Consider the following 20660-nt stretch of genomic DNA (forward strand, 5'->3'; position numbering starts at 1 on the left):
TATTTATTTTCTTTGTACCACTTTTTAAGTAATAGAAAAGATCGTCATTCTTACAGAATTTCTTTAGTTAATGGAATGGAAAGCACTTAACAAATGTATTAGACACTTTAGGTGTACATAACATAATTTAATCCTTCTTGACAATCCCATAAATTAGAAAATACTCATGGTTAAAATATGCTGGCTCAGGATCTGTCCCATCATAGAGTCCATATTTTTTCAACACTATTAAGAAGTTTTGAAGTAAGTAAAAATGCTTTTGATGCTCAATTGGAAAAACTATTAACCAGAAAATTCTATTCAACAGAATTTTTTATGTACTTAGAGATTCTAGATGACTATACTGTATTGCTGATACAGAAGGGAGAAAGTATATTAATTTTTTTTTTTTAATGTTTACTTAGAGAGAGAGATAGAGCGTGAGCAGGGGAGGGGCAGGGAGAGAGGGAGACACAGAATCTGAAGTAGGCTCCAGGCTCTGAGCTGTCAGCATAGAGCCTGATGTGGGGCTTGAATTCACAAATTATGAGATCATGACCTGAGCTGAAGTTGGAAGCTCAACTAACTCCCAGGCACTCCTGGGAGAAAGTATATTAAAGCACAGTATTTAAGCTAGTTGTTGTGAAAAGAAATTCCACTTTAATAATTACCTAATTATTTTAGCTTTCTTTTTGTGTAATCTATATCATAGACTTTATATTACCTGAAATAATAGTTTTGTCCATGTGTACCTTTGTGTACTTGAAAAATTCTGCTTAAAATAAAGGGGAAAAAAAGCTACCTTCTCTATCTTGTGGACCTCTTTTGTAAATGCCTGACATGTCCCAGGTGATTTTTGTTGGAATTATTTTTCCTTCCTTCCTTCCTTCTTCCTCCCTCCCCCCCACTTCGTCCCTTCCTTTTTTTTTTTTTTTTTTTTTGTTCTTCCTTTACTTTCTCATTAGCAGCTGGCTATTTGAAGAAAATATAAAGAATCTCTGACTAAACTGAGATTATATTATAGGAAATTTTTTTTTTCTTATTAGTCCCTTAAGTAGAATATGAATTCATAAAATTTGAAGGTACAAAATTTTTATTTATCCATAAGTTCTTAGGAAAAAACATTGTATCAAGAAAGTATACTTGAAGGAGACTCTAATTATAAGTGTTAAACATTTATTGAATGCAAAATTCTTCACACTAATTTTCAGTTATATTAAATTCTTCCTTATCTAGATTGGTTAGTGAATATAATGTCTGATTAATTACCAATTAATTTTCTATCACTGTCATAACAAATTACCCCATACTTAGTGACTTAAAACAACATACATTTATTATAGTTCTTTGGGTTGGAAATCTGAAATTTATCTCACTGGACTAAAATCAATGTGTTGACAAGGTGTCTTTTGTTTCTGATAATTCTAGGAGAGAATCTGTATCCTTATCTTTTCCAGCCTCTTGAAGTTGCTTCTATTCCTTGAATCATAGCTCCCTTCTTTCATCCTCAAAGCCAGCAATACCAGCCTTCTCGCATTTCCAATTTTTTTTGTGTCTTCCATTGTCCCATCTTTCTGACCACTACTTCTAAGAACACATGTAAGTAGATTGGGCCAGCCTAGATAATTCAGGATAATCTCCCTGTTTTAAGGTTTATAACCTTAATCATTTCCTCAAAGTCTCTTGCCATGTAAGGTAATATTTTCACAGATTTGTGGATTGGGTGAGTACATCTTTGGGAGGCCATTATTCTGCCAACCATATCAGTTTTCAAAGACTAATAATATGAAGATAATTTAAGTCCAAAGATATTTTTACTCTGAAGATTTTTTTTTTTTTTTTTTTTTTAATTTAAAAGGCACTTGACAGGGGCGCCTGGGTGGCTAAGTTGGTTAAGCGTCAGACTTCGGCTCAGGTCATGATCTCGTGGCTCCTGAGTTCAAGCTCCTCATCAGGCTCTCTGCTGACAGCTCAGAGTCTGGAGCCTACTTTGGATTCTGTCTCCATCTCTCTCTGCCCCTTCCCTGTTCCTCGAACTCTGTCTCTCTCTCTCTCAAAAAGAAATAAGCATTAAAAAAAAAAACAACAAAAAGGCACTTGACAGATTTGTAATGCCTAAACTGATGATTTATTTTGAGGCAGTGGACTTTTCCAGTTTTGATGTCTCTCAGGCTTCTTAAACTGAATGTGTTGGAAACTAAATTCTTCCAAACTTCTCCTTCTTTTGTTTTCCTGTCTTCATAAATGGGACCATAATAAATCTAATAGCTCAGGAAGGAAACTCGAATCATCTTTAACTTGTCTTTCCTTTACTTAGCAACCCGTATAAAGTTAATTAAGTCTTTTGACTTCTCCCTAAGTAGCTTTCATATCTGTTACTTCTCTCCATGCCTCTTGCTATTCTTTTTAGCCAAGTTAGAGTCATTTATTTCTTAGATTATTGTAGCAGTTTATGCACAAACCCTCTGGCTTCTTAATACTCTCCAGATTCATCTCCTGGGTTGCTTTATAATGAATTTCTTTCAGTTCTGTGAACAAACTGCTGTCTCAACTGTGGGCCCTTTAGAAAAATTTGCCTAATTTTTCCAAGCTTTCCAAGTTTTGTGTTCAGTTAAAATACCACTTATTACTTGCCACCCTGGTATATTCCTGTGTATGCTCCATTAGCCTCCTTTGTATTTTATCACACATGTAATTAGTTGCTGAATTTCCATCTTTCCTTCTGGCATTTAGACTGAAAGCTCCATGAGAACAGGAACTGTATCTGTCCTATTCCTAAGATCTTAGCCTTAGCAGTTATCTCTATGGGTCATTGGCATACATTTTTAATCAATGACAGAAATATTACTCTATTTTGGATGAATAATTTTGCTGTTTATTAAAACGTGTCCCACCTTCAGAACGATACTTCTTTATGTGTAAATATGCAAAATTTTCTACAGTAGTAGAAATTTATCGCTTGTGAGTCACCTCTTTTTCTGGCCATTGCCCTACTTAGGACATATATTTCCTCAGTTCTAAGTCAACTATCTTCACTTTACTGTCTGTTCACATATCAATTATATCTTCTTTATGTATTCTTGTTTATTAGTTTTCTAAATTGTCATTCAGTTTCTAATCTTCCCTGAACTGAAATTAGTTTCTGAAATAATCGGTTTGTTTTTGACTTTGTATGATATTCTTTTTCTGTATCACTGTCTGAATAAGTCTTCGGTGATAGCATTTTCCTCCTCAGATTCTTTTCCCTTTTTCCATTGTTCACACTGATTTTTTTTTTAAGTCGATTCATGAACATGGGCAGTTATCTCTGAAATCATGAGCACCTCTCATTTATTAGAACAGTTCCTGAGAATACTTTTGATAAATATAAGGGGATAAATAAAAGGGAAACATAGAAGAAAAGGAGTTGGAGAATGAAAAATGAGGGTGGACACATAGTAGGCCTGAAAGTGATGCTCACTGCTGAGGATTCTTGCCATTTTACAGATAATTCCTTAAACCACTTATTAGTGGTAACTATGTTTGTTTTTGTTTTTGTTTTGTTTTGAAAGCTTAGGAACGCAAATCTGGGAGGGGGGAGGGTGGAAATCTTAAGCAGGTTCCTCCCCCAGCCTGGAACTTGACCTGGGCTGAAATCAAGAGTACTGACTGAGCCACCCAGTGCCCCTAGTGGCAACCATGTTGAAAGTTCTCTATTTTTGCTTTAGTGTTTTGTAAAACTGACCCTTTTATTATTTTCTGTATCCACTCCCTAAAATACCTCCTTTATTGTCGAGTTTTTACTGTCCGTGGTGACTCTTCCAGTATCTTCCATTCTCATTACTTGGCAAGTATAGGTTGATTCTTTTTTTTTTTTTTTTTTTTTTTTAATTTTTTTTTCAACGTTTATTTATTTTGGGGACAGAGAAAGACAGAGCATGAACGGGGGAGGGGCAGCGAGAGAGGGAGACACAGAATCAGAAACAGGCTCCAGGCTCTAAGCCATCAGCCCAGAGCCTGATGCGGGGCTCGAACTCACGGACCGCGAGATCGTGACCTGGCTGAAGTCGGACGCTTAACCGACTGCGCCACCCAGGCGCCCCTAGGTTGATTCTAATATTAAACACAGTATTGGTAAGGTATATTCTTTCCTTTTCAACAACTTTTTTGTGCCTGGTTCACATTATTAAGGCTACTATTTTTCTTTTATTCCTTTTATAAGCATAAATCATTCTCTTTATCTCAAATTCAGAACATTGCCAAATCCTGTAACTTATTCTCAAACTGGAATTGGAGAGTGATACCACTGTAAGGAATCTTGACATAATTTGGCTCGTTTTCTCTTCTCTCCACTCAATCCAGTTTAACTGGGAGAATGACTAAAACACGTAGAATAGTGCTTTTCAAACTTACATATGCATTTGAATTCCCTGAGGATTTTGTTAGCATACTGATTCATAAGCTGATTTAATAGGTTCGAGGTGGGACCCAAGGTTCTGTATTTCTAAACAGTCTCTCCCAGGTGATGCTGATACAACTGATCTGTGAACCATACTTGGTGTATCAAAAACTTAGATTGTATCTAGAGTAGCTAATGCTGGGTAGCACTTTTGCCAGTTTCATTGCCTACTGTAACATTGGCTTCATCCTGAATTCATATTTCAAGTATATGTTAGTCATCAAGCAGTGTGAAAAGTTTCATTTAACTGACAGATCTTATTGAGAACATTTGACTTAAAAAAAAAAAAGGAGGTGAAAAGAAGCTCACTGGATAAATTTAAGATATTCCTATAATTGAATTTTTTTTGTTTTGTTTTGTTTTGTTTTGTTTTTACCTATTGTGATTTTCTGAAAACTCTTTGGTTCAATAGATTGTAAATTGTTTTAATGGTTTTCTTTAATTTAGGAAGCAAGAAAAATAGCACCAGTGTTCCTTATGCAGAAAATCAGAAAAAAGCTAAAGAATATAAAAAGAAGCAATTTTCCAGTGGGTCCAAGAAGAACAAACTTGTACCTGATGAGGTGACTTCAACTATTACAAGAAGTCGAAGAATTTCGAGGCGTCCATCTAATTGGTGGGTGGTAAAGTCAGAGCAGAGTAAGTATTTTATTTAAATTATGTTCATTGAGAGCTCCAAAAAGTCATTCTATGAGAGACTTTGTTTTATACAACCATTTTCCATAGAAAAATCTTATGAGAACAAAGTTAAATTGGATCGTTAATAGAAATATTAAATCAGTTAAGTATGCAAATCTTCATTTGGACTCTATTCTATACTGTATTCTAGATATAGGGATATATCTAGAAAACAAACCCCTGTCTCATGGGACTTACATTCTAGTGGAGGAAGACCAGCAATATAGATGTATAATTCATGCAGTGATAGGTAATAAAGAAAAATTAAGCAGATAAAGGATAGAAATGGGAAGTAGTTGACAGAAGTAGGGGTGGATGAAAAGATAGAACAGAAGCAGTAAGAGTCCATTTTGATCTTTCAGAGCACATATCACAAATATGAAGAGGGGAGCCATACAAATAACTTGGTGTGGAACATTTCAGACCAAGGGAACAGTATTTGTAAAGGTTCTGATGGAGCTTACTTGACATCTTTGAAGAATTCAAGAAGGCCAGTATGGCTAAAAAAGAGTAAGCCAGGAGAGGTGAAGTCAGGGAGGCAGGCTGTGATAGAGAGTTTAGAAAAAGTGTATTGGGAAACTCCTGGAAGATTTTAAGCAATAAATTAAAATTTAAGTGACTTGATTGAGTCATCCTTTTTTTTTTTTTTTTTTTTTTAATTTTTAAGTTCATTTATTTTTTTGAGAGAGTGAGAGAACGAGCAGGGGAGGGGCAGAGAGAGAGAGGGAGAGAGAGATTCCGAAGCAGGCTCTGCACTGACCATGCACCTTGCTGCTCAGACTCACGAACTGTGAGATCATGACCTGAGCTGAAATCAAGAGTCGGATGCTTAACTGACTGAGCCACCCAGGTCCCCTGATGGAGTCATCATGTAAAAGAATTATCCTTACTTCTGTAGAGAGGAAGCTAGGGCTCAGCAAAAATGGAAACATGAACACTAGTTAAGATATTGTTGGACAGAAGAGATGAAAAGTGGTTGGATTCATTATTAATGGAGTAGAGTAAGAGAAAACCAGGAGTCTAGAATGACTCAGTTTTTTGTTTTTTGTTTTTTTTTTTTTTTGCCTGAACAAATAGAATAATGGAACTCTACTGTTTAGTGAGATGAGGAAAAGTATGAGAGAAGCAGATTTGCGAAGGATATCAAGATTTGAGGTTGTGATAGATACATCGTAGACATAGCCTGGTTAATGAGTTTAAAGTTAGGGGGAAGGATCTGGGAGGACATTAATAATTGGGGACTTATCAATATATAGATGAATTTAAAACTTTAGGACTGCTTGAAATCTCCTAATGATAGACTGAACCTGGCAAAGAAAAATAAGCCAAGGATTAAGTTGGGAGACACCAGTGTTAGGAGTTGGGAAGGAGTGGGAAGATCCATCAAAAGAAACTAAACATGCGCAGTTAGTAAGATTAAAGGAAAATGAAGAGAACTTAGGGTTATGGAAGCAAAGTGATGAAAGCATTTTAATTAAGGATTGAGTGATGAACTTTCTAAAATACTGCTAATGGTCTGAAGTAGTTGAGGTTTAAGAATTGACAGTATAATTTTGGGCCACATGGAGGCTGTTGGTCACTTTGATAAAAATGGTTTCTGTGGAATGATTGGATCAAAAGCCTGATTGGAGTGGTTTCAAGAGAGAGTTGGAAGGGAAGAAGGAGAGACAGTAAGATAAAGGAGCATAGCAGATATGGGGCTAAGGGAAGGTTTTTTGTTTTTTTGTTTTTTTAATTATAAGATATTACACATGTTTATCTGCTTATTTAAAATAACCCCATAGAATGTAGAAAAGGAGAACCCTCTTGCACTGTTGATGGGAATGCAAACCAATGCAGCCACTGTGGAAAATAGCATGGAGGTTTCTCAAAAAGTTAAAAATAGATATAATATAGCAATTGCACTACTAGGTATTCACCCAAAGAATATAGAAATACCAACTCAAAGGGTACATGCACCCCAGTGTTTATAGCAACATTATCTACAATAGCCAAATTATGGAAACGGCTCAAGTGTCCATCAACTGATGAATGGTTAAAGAAGATACACACACACACACACACACAAGCAATATTACTGAGCCATAAAAAAATGAAATCCTGCCATTTGCAACGACATGGATGGAGCTAGAGAGTATTATGCTAAGCAAAATAAGTCAGTCAGAGAAAGATAAATACCATATGATTTCACTTATATGTGGAATTTAAGAAACAAAAGAAATGAACAAAGGGAAAGAGGGGGGTGCAAACCAAGAAACAGACTCTTAATTATAGAAAACAAACTGATGGTTACCAGAAGGGAGGTGAGTCGGGGGATGGGTGAAATAGATGATGGGAATTAAGGAGTGCACCTGTCCTGATGAACAGTATGGAAGTGTTGTATACCTGAAATGTTAACTAACTGGAATATAAATAAAAACTTTAAAATGTCTCCTGAATACAAAAAGTAAAAAAATTAAAAAAAATAAAATGACCTCATAGAAAGGTAGAGAATAAATCTAGATCACAGTCCTTGAGTAGGCAAGGACAGGACTGTGATCTAGTATACAGATGGAAGTAGTTTGGTAGAATTGAGGGTGGAAAGATAAAGATCTGCTTTTCTATTGTTTTTCTTCCATGAAAATAGTAAGCAACAACATCAGGTGAAAGTGAAGTGAGAGAAGTGATAGTAGAAGTTTGAAGTTTCCTTAACATCAGAAGGATACAAAGGAAAATCAGAAAAAAAGTACATGGGCAAAGTCTGAAGAAGCCCTCTCCCAATGGATTCTTACCAGAGGCACATAGTTCCTCCAGCAATGAATATTTGCGACAGATGTATAAAATGTTGTCTACTAGGGAAGCTCATTAGGGATTAATGCTCAAGATTTTTACTGGAGGTAGTCACCTAGGCACTCTGCCTAGCAAGTACTAAAATTCGACTCCCTGAAGGAAAGCAAGCATTTGACATAAACTGTATTTTTTGCACAAGCAGTTTAGGCACACTAAACTACATTTGTCAGTAAGGAAATGATGGGAGCCCTCCCAAAATTGAAGTTCCCACATGCTAGGCTAGGCAAGAGCTAACTTTGCAAGCAGGTCTTTCTAAGGATAACATTCTTAGGTCTGCAGTGCTATCTCTTTTCTGTACAGGGTGAAACATTTATTGTTTTGGAAACATTTTTGATTTTTTTTAAGGGAGGTGATCATGAAAAGATGGTAGATGATAAGGTAACATTTAATGGATACTGTTGACTCTGGTATTGAGATCAACAAGTGAGAGACTAGACAAATGTGGCACTCCATCTGGGGTCTTGTTGCTATGAATTTTTGAGTCATTGGGATCCTTGATTATAGCAGAAAGAAATATTCTGTTGCAGCCTTCCTTGGATTTTGGATTTAGATCTCAGTTTAAATGATTATTTCTCTACTTTGGCTAAGTTATTTTGTTCAGTTTCTTACTCTGTAACATGATTACAAACACATCTACCTCATTATAAGGATTTTGTGACATGTAGTTAGTATATAAAATGTTATCTCCTCCTGATACTACTTTGAGGAACTCACCTTTCTGCCCCAAGTGCCTGAAACTGTACTATGGCAGATGAGTGTGTAAATACATGAGAAAATGAAAATCTTACAAAGCTTGTATAAGTGTTTTAGAACTCTGAAACTTATCAAAAAAGACTTGTGTAGCAGCTTTGAAACAGGTGTTGAATTTCTGATTGAGTAGGGAGCCACAAAAAAGAGGAATACTTGTAGACCTCATAGTTCAAACAGTCCTTCATCTGGTAGGAAAAGAAAGTCTGAAGCTCAATAAAGCAATATAACTTGCACCTAAGGTTATAGACCTGTGTGCTAGAACTGGAAAAAAATAGAACCCAGGTTTCCTGACTCTTGATCCATTGCTTATTTCCCTATCAAGCAACCAAGCTGCCGATAGTGGATGTGTGGCCGTACTGCTTTTTCGTGTATGTTGAGACAAATTTATTGAGTGCCCACTGTGAGGCAGGAATGGTGTAAGGTAGAACCAGTACTAGAGTGAGTCAAGTGAGTAATATACAATGAGAAATTCGAGGAGGCGTTTGGTCTCTAGATTGTGTGTGTTCACATTCAGTACTTGCATGACTCTGAGAGTGAGAACCTTCTGCAATTTTTTAATTTTATGATGAGAAAAAAAAACTTTATGATAACTTTTAAGATCTACTTGTTGGTATTTATTTTGCAGTATATACATATATAAAACTATTACATTGTGCACCCTGAACTTATACAATGTTAATGTCAATTATATCTCAGTAGGACTGGGGAAAAAAATTGCTTCACCACTGTCCTGACCCTGATGTTAGGCATTGGAAATGTAGAGATAGGTAAAAGAGCAAACTTGGTCTCAAGGAATTGCCAGTCTGCTGGAAGAGAAAGATAAGTAAATAAATAGATGGATGATAAATGTTATCAGAGGGTTGAGAGAGAGAGCTACCTAATTTAAGCATGGGAATTTGGGACAGCTTCCTGAAGAATGAATTAGGAATTAGTTAAGTAACTGGGTGGGGTGAGGAGGATGGATGGAATGTTTCGAGCAGAGTAGCATGTGCAGAGATCTGGAACTGAGAGTGTGACCTTTTAAAGATTATTTTAGCAGAGTTATATGGAAGGCTTGTTAAAATACAGAGTATTGGGCCCTACTCTGAGTTTCTGATTTAGTGGGTCTGAAGTGAGGCCTGAGAATTTGCATTTCAAACAGACTCTTAAGTGATGCTGATCCTGCTGGTCTGGGACCAACCCTTTAAGAACCAGTGCTTTGGAGAAATGCAAATAGTTCAGTATTGCTGGCTGTTTTTTGTTTTTTGTTTTTTGTTTTTGTTTTTTTTTTGTCAGTTTGTTTATTTGGAGGATAGAATTTTGATTAACGAAATAAGTACTCTACATGTAGAAATAAATTATTGAAAATATTTGGACGTAATCCTTAAGTTACAGATTATCACTAAAAGACTTTAGCAAGGTTGTAATGACCCAGCTTGTGTTTTCCTAAGATGATTCTTGAAACAGTGTGAAGAATGGATTGAAGAACGGCAAGGCTAGAGAAAGGGAAACTAATTAAGGGGCTCCTTTAATAATCCAGATAAGATGACAGTCCCTGCTAATGACAGGCAGGAGAGCTTGAAAGAAGTGGATTTGAGTGGTATTAAGAATGTAGAAATGACAGGATAAGGGGACTGATTGCAGATAGAGACAGGAGTTTTGGCTGACTGAGATTTCTGATGTAGGTATTTGAGCAAATAGTTGTGCTTTTTGTTAAGAAAGGAACTAAAACCAGAGGGGCAGATTTAAAGGAGAGTGATAGGTGAATATTATGATACCAGCATCTACATAGTAATTACAGTTAAGAGTACAAGGGCCCCTCAAAGTAGGTACATAAGAGTGAGAAGCTGAAGCTGGAACCGTGGGAAATACCAGGATCTTAAGGATGGCCACAAGAGTAGTGGGCAGAGACAGGGTGGTTTTGGAAGCTTGTGATAAATTTGGTACATATGTCTAAAAATTGAAAAGCTGCATAGTTTATGAATTTAATTTGAAAATAAATATAGCCTACGAGATTGGTGTATGTGTGTGTGTGTGTATGTGTTTACATGAAAATATATATAATGTTGGTATTTCAGTGAGCCAGATAATTTGGATAAACATTATGCTAACTTTAGGTTATCATTGAATCCTTCAGGTCTTGTTTATAGCAATTCTTCAAGAAGAAATGAATTGTCAGTGTGTCACAACAGTAGACAAACACCTGTTGAAAAACCAAACCAGTCATCTAAGAATATTGGGGACAAAACTATTCCATTTAAAGGGCAGAAGAGAACTACTTCAGGCAGCTCAAGAACAAAGGAGTTTTTAACTGCTAAAGATTCTAGAAGAATTATTGACCATGATAAAATTTCTGGTTCTTCCCAGAATGAGTCATTGAAAAGTGATGAGGAAGACCTGGTTAAGAAGAAAAATCATGATCATTCTGGGTATGTCTATTATGTATACAATATAGTTATTTTTGCTGTTTAGCATTTAATAGTTTGTGTCATTTAATCATTTGTGGAGAAACAGTATTAGCGTAAAGGGCTCTGCAGTCTGACAGACATGGTTGTATATTCATGCTCAGCCATTAGCTGGTGATGCCCTAGGGCAACAAAGAACTCTTGAATTTTTTTCCCCATTTTAAAATGGGGAATAATATATATAGTACATAGGATGTGACTAATATATATAATAAGAGTAAGTATTATTGTCATTGAAGAGTTGCTTCTTTTTTGGAGCACCCGGGTGGCTCAGTCGGTTGAACGACTGACTCTTCGTTTCGGCTTGGGTCATGATCCCAGGGTTGTGGGATGGAGCTCCGAACCTGGCTCAGCACTGGGTGTGGAACCTGCTTAAGATTCTTTTTTTCTCCTTCAGCTCCTCCTCCATAAACTCTCTTAAATAAAAAAAAAAAAACAAAATTTAATTAAAAAAGTTGATTCCTTTTTAAAAAAATACAGTAGTAAAAACATAAATTTTACCATTTTGGTCATTTTTTTAAATTTATTTTTTTATCTTTTAATTTTTATCTTTTAATCTTAGTCATTATTAACGTATAGTTTGATCTGCTTCCTTCTGAGTGAAGTTAATGTGATTTCAATAATTAGGAATATATCTTAATACTTCTCCCCCTAAGGTGATAATAGTTAAGGTACTTTTGAGTGCTTATTATGTGTCAACTATTTGCTATGAGCTTTTCAATGAATTTTCATCAGTCCCTGACAACCTAGTGAGTTAGGTATTGTTCTTGCATATTTTTACTTCTTAACATAGCATTTATTCTTTCATTTACTCAACAAATAATGCATATTACATGTGAGAAACTGCAGGGTGCTAGGGGTGTATAGAAATAAATCATTAGAGTGCCTTAAAAATAGCAGTGTATGTAACCAGTAAGGAAATCGAATTAGTAATCAAAAATCTCCCAAAAAACAAGAGTCCAGGGCCAGATGGCTGTACAGGGGAATTCTACCATATATTTAAGGAAGAGTTAACACCTATTCTCCTGTTCATAATGGGGTATATCTCTGGATTTCATTGCATTTTCCTAATTATTAGTGAAATTAAATAGTTAAATATCTTTTCATTTGTTTCTTGCTCATTTTTATTTTTTCTTAGAAAAAAAAAATTTAATTTATTTATTTTGAGAGAGATAGTACAAGTGGGGGAGGGACAGCAAGAGAGAGAAAGAGAGAGAATCCCAGGCAGGCTTCATGGCTGCCAACGCAGAGCCCTGCATGGAGCTCGAACTCACGAAACTGTGAGATCATGACCTGAGCTGAAACCAAGAGTTGGATGCTTAACCATCTGAGCCACCCAGGCCCCCCTTGCTCATGTTTAAATAGATTGTCTCTTTGTAAATTGCTTGGCCAATTTTATATTTTTTTAGAATTGATTTTTAGGAACTCTTTATCTATTTTGGCTTTTAATCCTTAATAAGTCACATGTATTCGTGTCTTTCATACAGAAGACATAATTTTAATGTATGGTTAACCCTAGAGCATCATGGGAGTTAGGGGCAGTGATCCCTGCACAGCCAGAAATTTGCTTGTAACTTTTGGCTTCTCCAAAGCTTAACTACTAATAACTTATTGTTGACTGGAAACCTTACTAGTAGCATAAACAGTTGATTAACACATATTTTGTTTTTTACATATATTACATGCTATATGTAATTCTTACAATAGAGTAAATTAGAGAAAAGAAATTGTTATTAAGAAAGAGAAAAAACATTTACAGGATTGTATTTATTGAAAAAAAAATTGCTTATATGTGGACCTGTGCACTTTAAACCTGTGTTATTCAAGGGGTCAGCTGTAGTAGAATTTATTAGCCTTTCAGTGTTGTGAACATTTGCTTTTTTTGTAGACTCCGAGGTTATAAGGATCTGTTTTTCTATATTTGTTTCCTAAAAACTAACTTGTTTTTTTATATTTACTTCTTTAAACCATCTGTAATTTATTTTTGTGTTTGATGTGGAATAGGAAATTTAAATTCTTTTTTTCTCTGTGTAGGTGTTGAATGGTACATTTCCCCCACTGATTTGTAATGGCCTCTCTTTTATCAGATTTCCATATTTATATCATCTTGTTTCTTGTATCACTTATTTGCATAAGATTCCTGAGAGGTGGGTAGGACACTCCTTAGCTCCATTTTTACATATGAGGAAGGTCTACATAGATTAAATAGCGTGTCATTAGATAACTAGGTCTTCTGACTAGTAGTCCAATTGTTTTTACTTGAATGTATTAATAATAAAAATAAATCAAAGTTTTACTAAACGAAGCAGTTGAGCCTTACCTATAAGTTGAGAGAAATAGGTTAAGATAAAAAATTTGTTTACATTGAGTTTTTAAATTTCAGCTAGTATTCTTATAACAAACCTTATCTTTTATGTACAATGAGAATGTATGGTACTCCCCACACCATACAGTTCACTCATGAAATGTGTACAATTCAATGTTTTTTTAGTATATTAACAGATAGGTGCAAACCATCAACACAGTCAATTTTAGAGTATTTTCAGCACTTCACAAAGCCAGTACTCATTAGTTATCATTTCCCTAGTCCACTCTGCCACTACCCTAAGCAACCACTAATCTACTTTTTATCTGTATAGATTTCTCTACAGTTTGGATTTTCATCTGAATGAAATCATATAGTATGAGTTTTTTGTACTGGCTTCTTTTGGAAATTTTCAAGTTTCATTCATGTTGTAGTGTATATCAGTACTTCCTTACTTTTTATGACCAAAAAATGTTTTGTTTTATGATTATACTATGTTTTGTTTATCTTTTCATTCACTGATGGACATTTGGGTTGTTTCCACCTTTTGGCTCTTATGAATAACGCTGGTATAAACATTTGTGTACAGGTTTCTATGTGAACATGTGTTTTCATTTCTTTTGGATATATACCCAGGAGTGGAGTTGCTCTGACATATGGTAACTATATTAAAATTGTTTGAGGAACTGTAAGATTGTTTTCCAAAGCATCTGTACCATTTTACATTCCTGCCAGCAGTGTATGAGGGTTCCAGTCTCTCTGCATCCTTGTCAACATTTGTTATTATCTGACTTTGATGCTAGCCATCCGAGTTGGTATGAAAGTAGTATCTCTTTGTGATTTTCATTTGCACTTCCCAGATGACTAATGATGTTCGAGCATCTCTTCATTTGTTTATTGGCCATTTGCATATCTTTAGAGAAAAATCTATTCAGCCTAATTTTTTGGGTTTTTTTATTGTGTTGTAAGAGGTCTTTATATTTTGGATACAAGTCCCTTGTCAGATACGTGGTTTACAGATATTTTCTCCATTCTGTGGGTTTTCTTCTTGCTTCTTAATGGTGTCCTTTGAAGCACTAAAGTTTTTAATTTTCGTAAAGTCCAATCCGTCTATTTTATCCTTTTGTTGCTTATACTTGGTGTCATATCTAAGAATCCAAGTTCATGAAGATTTGTCATTATCTTTTCTTCTAAGAGTTTTTCTTACATTTAGGTTTTTGATCCATTTTGAGTTAACTTTTGTATATTCTATGAAGGATTCAACTTTATTCTTTTGCATGTGACTATCCAGTTTTCCATAATTGTTTGTCAAAACGACTACTTATTCCCCCATTGAATGGTCTTGGCATCATTTTTGAAAATCAGTTGACCATAAATATATGAGTTTCTTTCTGAATTCTCAGTTTTTTTCTCTGAATCTATATATTAATTCTTGATCCAGTACTACACTGTCTTGATTGTTACCATTGCTATGAAAAGATTTGAGATCAAGAGGTATAAGTCCTCATTATTCTTCTTTTCAGATTGTTTTGGCTATTCTGGGTTCCTTGCAATTCCATATAAATTTTAGAATCAGCATGTCAATTTCTACAAAGATATCACTTGAGAATCTGACAGAGAATGCATTGAATCTGTATATCAGTTTGGGAGATATTGCCATTTTAACACTAAATCTATCGATCCATGAACATGGGATGCTTTTCCATTCATTGAGGTCTTCAACTTATTTCAACAGTGTTTTCAGAGCATAAGTTTTACACTTTTGTTAAATTCATTTCTAAGCATTTTATTATTTTAATGCTATTGTGAATGGAATTGCTTTTTTTTTGATGGATAAATCAACTTTTATTTAACTACAGACATTATTCAAATTCTCTATACTCGTTTCCTTCAAAATAATTAAGAATATAATTTATCATAAATGGGAAAATGACACAAAACAAATTTCCCCAAGACTTGGCAACAATAGCACCAACAATACAAATTACTATATTTCTTTGGGCAACATTATTTTTTTTCCTTCTCTCTCCTTTTTTTTTTTTAATTTAAATTTTTTTTAATTTTTTTAGTTTACATCCAAATTAGCATATAGTGCAACAATGATTTCAGGAGTAGATTCCTTAATGCCCCTTACCCATTTAGCCCATCCCCCTCCCCACAATGCCTCCACTAATCCTCTGTTTGTTCTTCATATTTAAGACTCTCTTATGTTTTATCCCCTTCCCTGTTTTTATATTATTTTTGTTTCCCTTCCCTTATTTTCATCTGTTTTGTCTCTTAAAATCCTCATATGAGTGAAGTCATATGAAGTCTTTCTCTGACTAATTTCGCTTAGCATGATACCCTCTAGTTCCATCCACGTAGTTGCAAATGGCAAGATTTCATTCTTTTTATTGCCAAGTAATACTTTATTGTATATATACACCACATCTTTTTTATCCAGTCACCCATTGATGGACATTTAGGCTCTTTTCATACTTTGACTATTGTTGATAATGCTGCTATAAACATGGGGGTGCATGTGTCCCTTCAAAACAGGGGATACCTGTATCCCTTGGATAAATACCTAGTAGTGCAATTGCTGGGTCGTAGGGTAGATCTATTTTTAATTTTTTGAGGAACCTCCACACTGTTTTCCAGAGTGGCTGCACCAGCTTGCATTGCCACCAACAGTGCAAAAGAGATCCTCTTTCTCCGCATCCTTGCCAACATCTGTTGTTGCCTGAGTTGTTAATATTAGCCACTCTGACAGGTGAGGGGTGGTATTGCATTGTGGTTTTGATTTGTATTTCCCTGACAATGAGTGATGTTGAGCGTTTTTTCATGTGTCGGTTGGCCATCTGGGTGTCTTCTTTGGAGAAGTGTCTATTCATGTCTTTTGCCCATTTCTTCACTGGATTCTTTGTTTTTTTGGGTGTTGAGTTTGAGAAGTTCTTTGTAGATTTTGGATACTAACCCTTTATCTGATATGTCATTGGCAAATATCTTCTCCCATTCTATCGGTTGCCTTTTAGTTTTGCTGATTGTTTCCTTCACTGTGCAGAAGCTTTTTATCTTGATGAGGTCCCAGTAGTTCATTTTTGCTTTTGTTTCCCTTGCCTCTGGAGACATGTTGAGTAAGAAGTTGCTGCAGCCAAGATCAAAGAGGTTTTTGCCTGCTTTCTCCTCAAGGATTTTGATGGATTCTTGTCTTACATTGAGGTCTTTCATCCACTTTGAGTTTATTTTTGTGTATGGTGTAAGAAAGTGGTCCAGGTTCATTCTTCTGCATGTCGCTGTCCAGTTTTCTCAGCACAACTTGCTGAAGAGACTGTCTTTATTCCATTGGATATTCTTTCCTGCTTTGTCAAAGATTAATTGGCCAAAGGTTTGTGGGTCCATTTCTGGGTTCTGTATTCTGTTCCATTGATCTGAGTGTCTGTTCTTGTGCCAGTACCATACTGTCTTGATGATTACAGCTTTATAGTATAGCTTGAAGTCTGGGATTGTGATGCCTCCTGCTTTGGTTTTCTTTTTCAAGATTGCTTTGGCTATTCAGGGTCTTCTCTGGTTCCATACAAATTTTAGGATTGTTTATTCTAGCTCTGTGAAGAATGCTGGTGTCATTTTGATAGGGATTGCATTGAATGTGTAGATTGCTTTGGGTAGTATCGACATTTTAACAATATTTGTTCTTCCTATCCAGGAGCATGGAATCTTTTTCCATTTCTTTGTGTCTTCTTCAGTTTCTTTCATCAGCTTTCTATAGTTTTCAGTGTATAGATTTTTCACCTGTTTGGTTAGATTTAGTCCTAGGTATTTTATAGTTTTTGGTGCAATTCTAAAAGGGATTGATTCCTCAATTTCTCTTTCTGTTGCTTCATTGTTGGTGTGTAGGAATGCAACCAAGCTCTGTGCATTGGTTTTATATCCTGCACTTTGCTGAATTCGTAGATCAGTTCTAGCACGTTTTTGGTGGAATCTTTAGGGTTTTCCATATAGAGTATCATGTCATCTGCGAAGAGTGAAAGTGTGACCTCCTGGCCGATTTGGATGCCTTTTATTTCTTTGTGTTGTCTGATTGCAGAGGCTAAGACTTCCAATACTATGTTGAATAACAGTGGTGAGAGTGGACATCCCTGTCTTGTTCCTGACCTCAGAGGGAAAGCTCTCAGCTTTTCCCCATTGAGGATGATATTAGTGTTGGGTTGTTCATATATGGCTTTTATGATCTCGAGGTATGATCCTTCTATCCCTAGTTTCTTGAGGGTTTTTATCAAGAAAGGATGCTGTATTTTGTCAAATGCCTTCTCTGCATCTATTGAGAGGATCATGTGTTTCTTGTCCTTTCTTTTATTGATGTGATGAATCACGTTTTGTGGAGCCCTGCATCCCAGGTATAAATCCCACTTGGTCGTGGTGAATAACCTTTTTAATGTATTGCTGGATCCTGTTGGCTAATATCTTGTTGAGAATTTTTGCATCCATGTACATCAGGGAAATTGGTCTATAGTTTTCCTTTTTAGTGGGGTCTCTGTCTGGTTTTGGACTCAAGGTAATGCTGGCTTCATAGAAAGAGTTTGGAAGTTTTCCTTCCGTTTCTGTGTTTTAGGTCGGCTTCAAGAGAATAGGTATTAACTCTTCCTTAAATGTTTGGTAGATTTCTCCTGGAAAGCCATCTGGCCCTGGACTCTTGTTTTTGGGAAGGTTTTTGATTACTAATTCGGTTTCTTTACTGGTTATAGGTCTGTTCAAATTTTCTGTTACTTCTTGTTTCGGTTTTGGTAGTGTATATGTTTCTAGGAATTTGTCCATTTCTTCCATATTGCCCATTTTATTGGCATATAATTGCTCATAATATACTCTTACTATTGTTTTTATTTCTGCTGTATTAGTTGTGAACTCTCCTCTTTCATTCTTGATTTTATTTATTTGGGTCCTTTCCTTTTTCTTTTTGATCAAACTGGCTAGTGGTTTATCAATTTTGTTAATTCTTTCAAAGAACCAGCTTCTGGTTTCATTGATCTATTCTGTTTTTTTGGTTTCGATAGCATTAATTTCTGCTCTAATCTTTATTATTTTCTGCCTTCTGCTGGTTTTGGGTTTTATTTGCTGTTCTTTTTCCAGCTCTTTAAGGTGTAAGGTTAGGGTGTGTATCTAAGATCTTTCTCTCTTCTGTAGGAAGGCCTGGATTGCTATGTACTTCCCTCTTATGACTGCCTGTGCTGCGTCCCAGAGGTTTTGGGGTGTGGTGTTATCGTTTTCATTGGCTTCCATATACTTTTTAATTTCCTCTTTAACTTCTTGGTTGGTCCATTTATTCTTTAGTAGGATGTTCTTTAGTCTCCAAGTATTTGTTACCTTTCCAAATTTTTCCTTGTGGTTGATTTTGAGTTTCATAGCGTTGTGGTCTGAAAATATGCACGGTATGATCTCGATCTTTTTGTACTTGCTGAGGGCTGATTTGTGTCCCAGTATATGGTCTATTCTGGAGAACATTCCATGTGCACTGGAAAAGAATGTATATTCTGCTGCTTTAGGATGAAATGTTCTGAATATATCTGTTAAGTCCATCTGGTCCAGTGTGTCATTCAAAGCCATTGTTTCCTTGTTGATTTTTTGATTGGATGATCTGTCCATTGCTCTGAGTGGGGTGTTGAAGTCTCCTACTATTATGGTATTACTATCATTGAGTTTCTTTATGTTTGTGATTAATTGGTTTGTATATTTGGATGCCTCCACATTTGGCACATAAATTTTTATGATTATTAGGTCTTCTTGGTGGATGGACCCCTTAATTATGATAGAATGCCCTTCTGCACCTCTTGATACAGTCTTTATTTTAAAGTCTAGATTGTCTAAGTATGGCTACTCCGGCTTTCTTTTGTTGACCATTAGCATGATCGATGGTTCTCCATCTTTACTTTCAATCTGAAAGTGTCTTTAGGTCTAAAGTGAGTCTCTTATAAACAGCATATAGATGGATCTTGTTTTCTTATCTATTCTGTTACCCTATGTCTTTGGATTGGAGCATTGAGTCCATTGACCTTTAGAGTGAGTACTGAAAGATACGAATTATTGCCATTATGATGCTTGTAGAGTTGGAGTTTCTGGTGGTGTTATCTGGTCCTTTCTAATCTTTGTTGCTTTGTCCCCTCAGAGAGTCCCCCTTAAAATTTCTTGCAGGGCTGGTTTAGTGGTCACAAACTCCTTTAATTTTTGTTGTCTGGGAAACTTTTTATCTCTCCTTGTGTTTTGAATGACAGCCTTGCTGGATAAAGAATTCTTGGCTGCATATTTTTCCGATTCAGCACGTTGAATATATCCTGCCACTCCTTTGTGGCCTGCCAAGTTTCTATGGATAGGTCTGCTGCAAGGTTAGGGACTTTTTTTCCCTTGGTGCTTTCATGATTCTCTCCTTGCCTGAGTATTTTGTGATTTTGACTATGATATGCCTTGTTGATGGTCAGTTTTTGTTGAATCTAATGGGAGTCCTCTGTGCTTCCTGGATTTTGACGTTTGTGTCTTTCCCCACGTTAGGAAAGTTTTCCGCTATGATTTGCTCATATAACCCTTCTACCTCTATTTCTCTCTCTTCCTCTTCTGGGACCCCTATGGTTCTGATGTTGTTCCTTTTTAATGAGTCACTGAACTCTCTGATTCTTAATAGTAGTCTTTTGCCTTAATCCCCCTCCTTTTTTCTGCTTCATTATTCTGAATGGAATTGCTTTTTAAATTTTATTTTTGGATGTTCATTGCAAGTGTATAGAGATACCTTTGGTTTTTGTTTTTTTTTAAATTTTATTTATTTATTTTGAGAGGGTGAGAGAGCGTGCACCAGCAGGGGAGGGGCAGAGAAAGAAAGAATCCCAAGTAGGCCCTGCGCTCTGAGCTAGAACATAGAGCATGGGGCTTGATCTCTCGAACTGTGAGATTGTGACCTGAGCCAAAACCAAGAGTCAGGAGTACAACCGACTGAACCACCCAGGTGCCCCTACAATTGGTTTTTGTATTTGACTTGTATCTGCAACCTTTATGAAGTCATTTTTTAGTTTTGATAGCTTTTTAGTGGATTTTGTGAGATATTGTGAGTACAGAAATCATGTGATTTGTTAATAGTTTGACCTGTTCCTTTCCTGTATTTTATTTATTTTATACTGCCTAATTGCTCTGGCTAATACAGGTGGCAATAGCAGATTTCCTTGTCTGGTTCCTAAATCTTAGGGGGCAAGCATCCAGTCTTTATGTTGCTAGCTGT

General features: G+C 35.8%; 1 protein-coding gene across 6 annotated transcripts in view; it reads left to right on the top strand.

Moving 5' to 3' along the window:
* The window catches only part of CENPC (centromere protein C), an 82092-nt gene that overhangs the window by 25987 nt on the left and 35445 nt on the right, over positions 1 to 20660 (top strand). For all 6 annotated transcript variants that reach the window (XR_006711427.1, XR_006711428.1, XM_045473876.1 and 3 more), the window contains exons 9-10: positions 4865 to 5056; positions 10791 to 11082. Coding sequence is in view for 4 of the 6 variants with exons in the window: in XM_045473876.1 (XP_045329832.1) it covers positions 4865 to 5056; positions 10791 to 11082 (484 nt within the window). In the remaining 2 variants the exon portion in view is untranslated. The remainder of the gene's footprint in view (positions 1 to 4864; positions 5057 to 10790; positions 11083 to 20660) is intronic.

This window comes from Leopardus geoffroyi, chromosome B1, assembly GCF_018350155.1.
Source record: "Leopardus geoffroyi isolate Oge1 chromosome B1, O.geoffroyi_Oge1_pat1.0, whole genome shotgun sequence".
NCBI lineage: Eukaryota > Metazoa > Chordata > Mammalia > Carnivora > Felidae > Leopardus > Leopardus geoffroyi.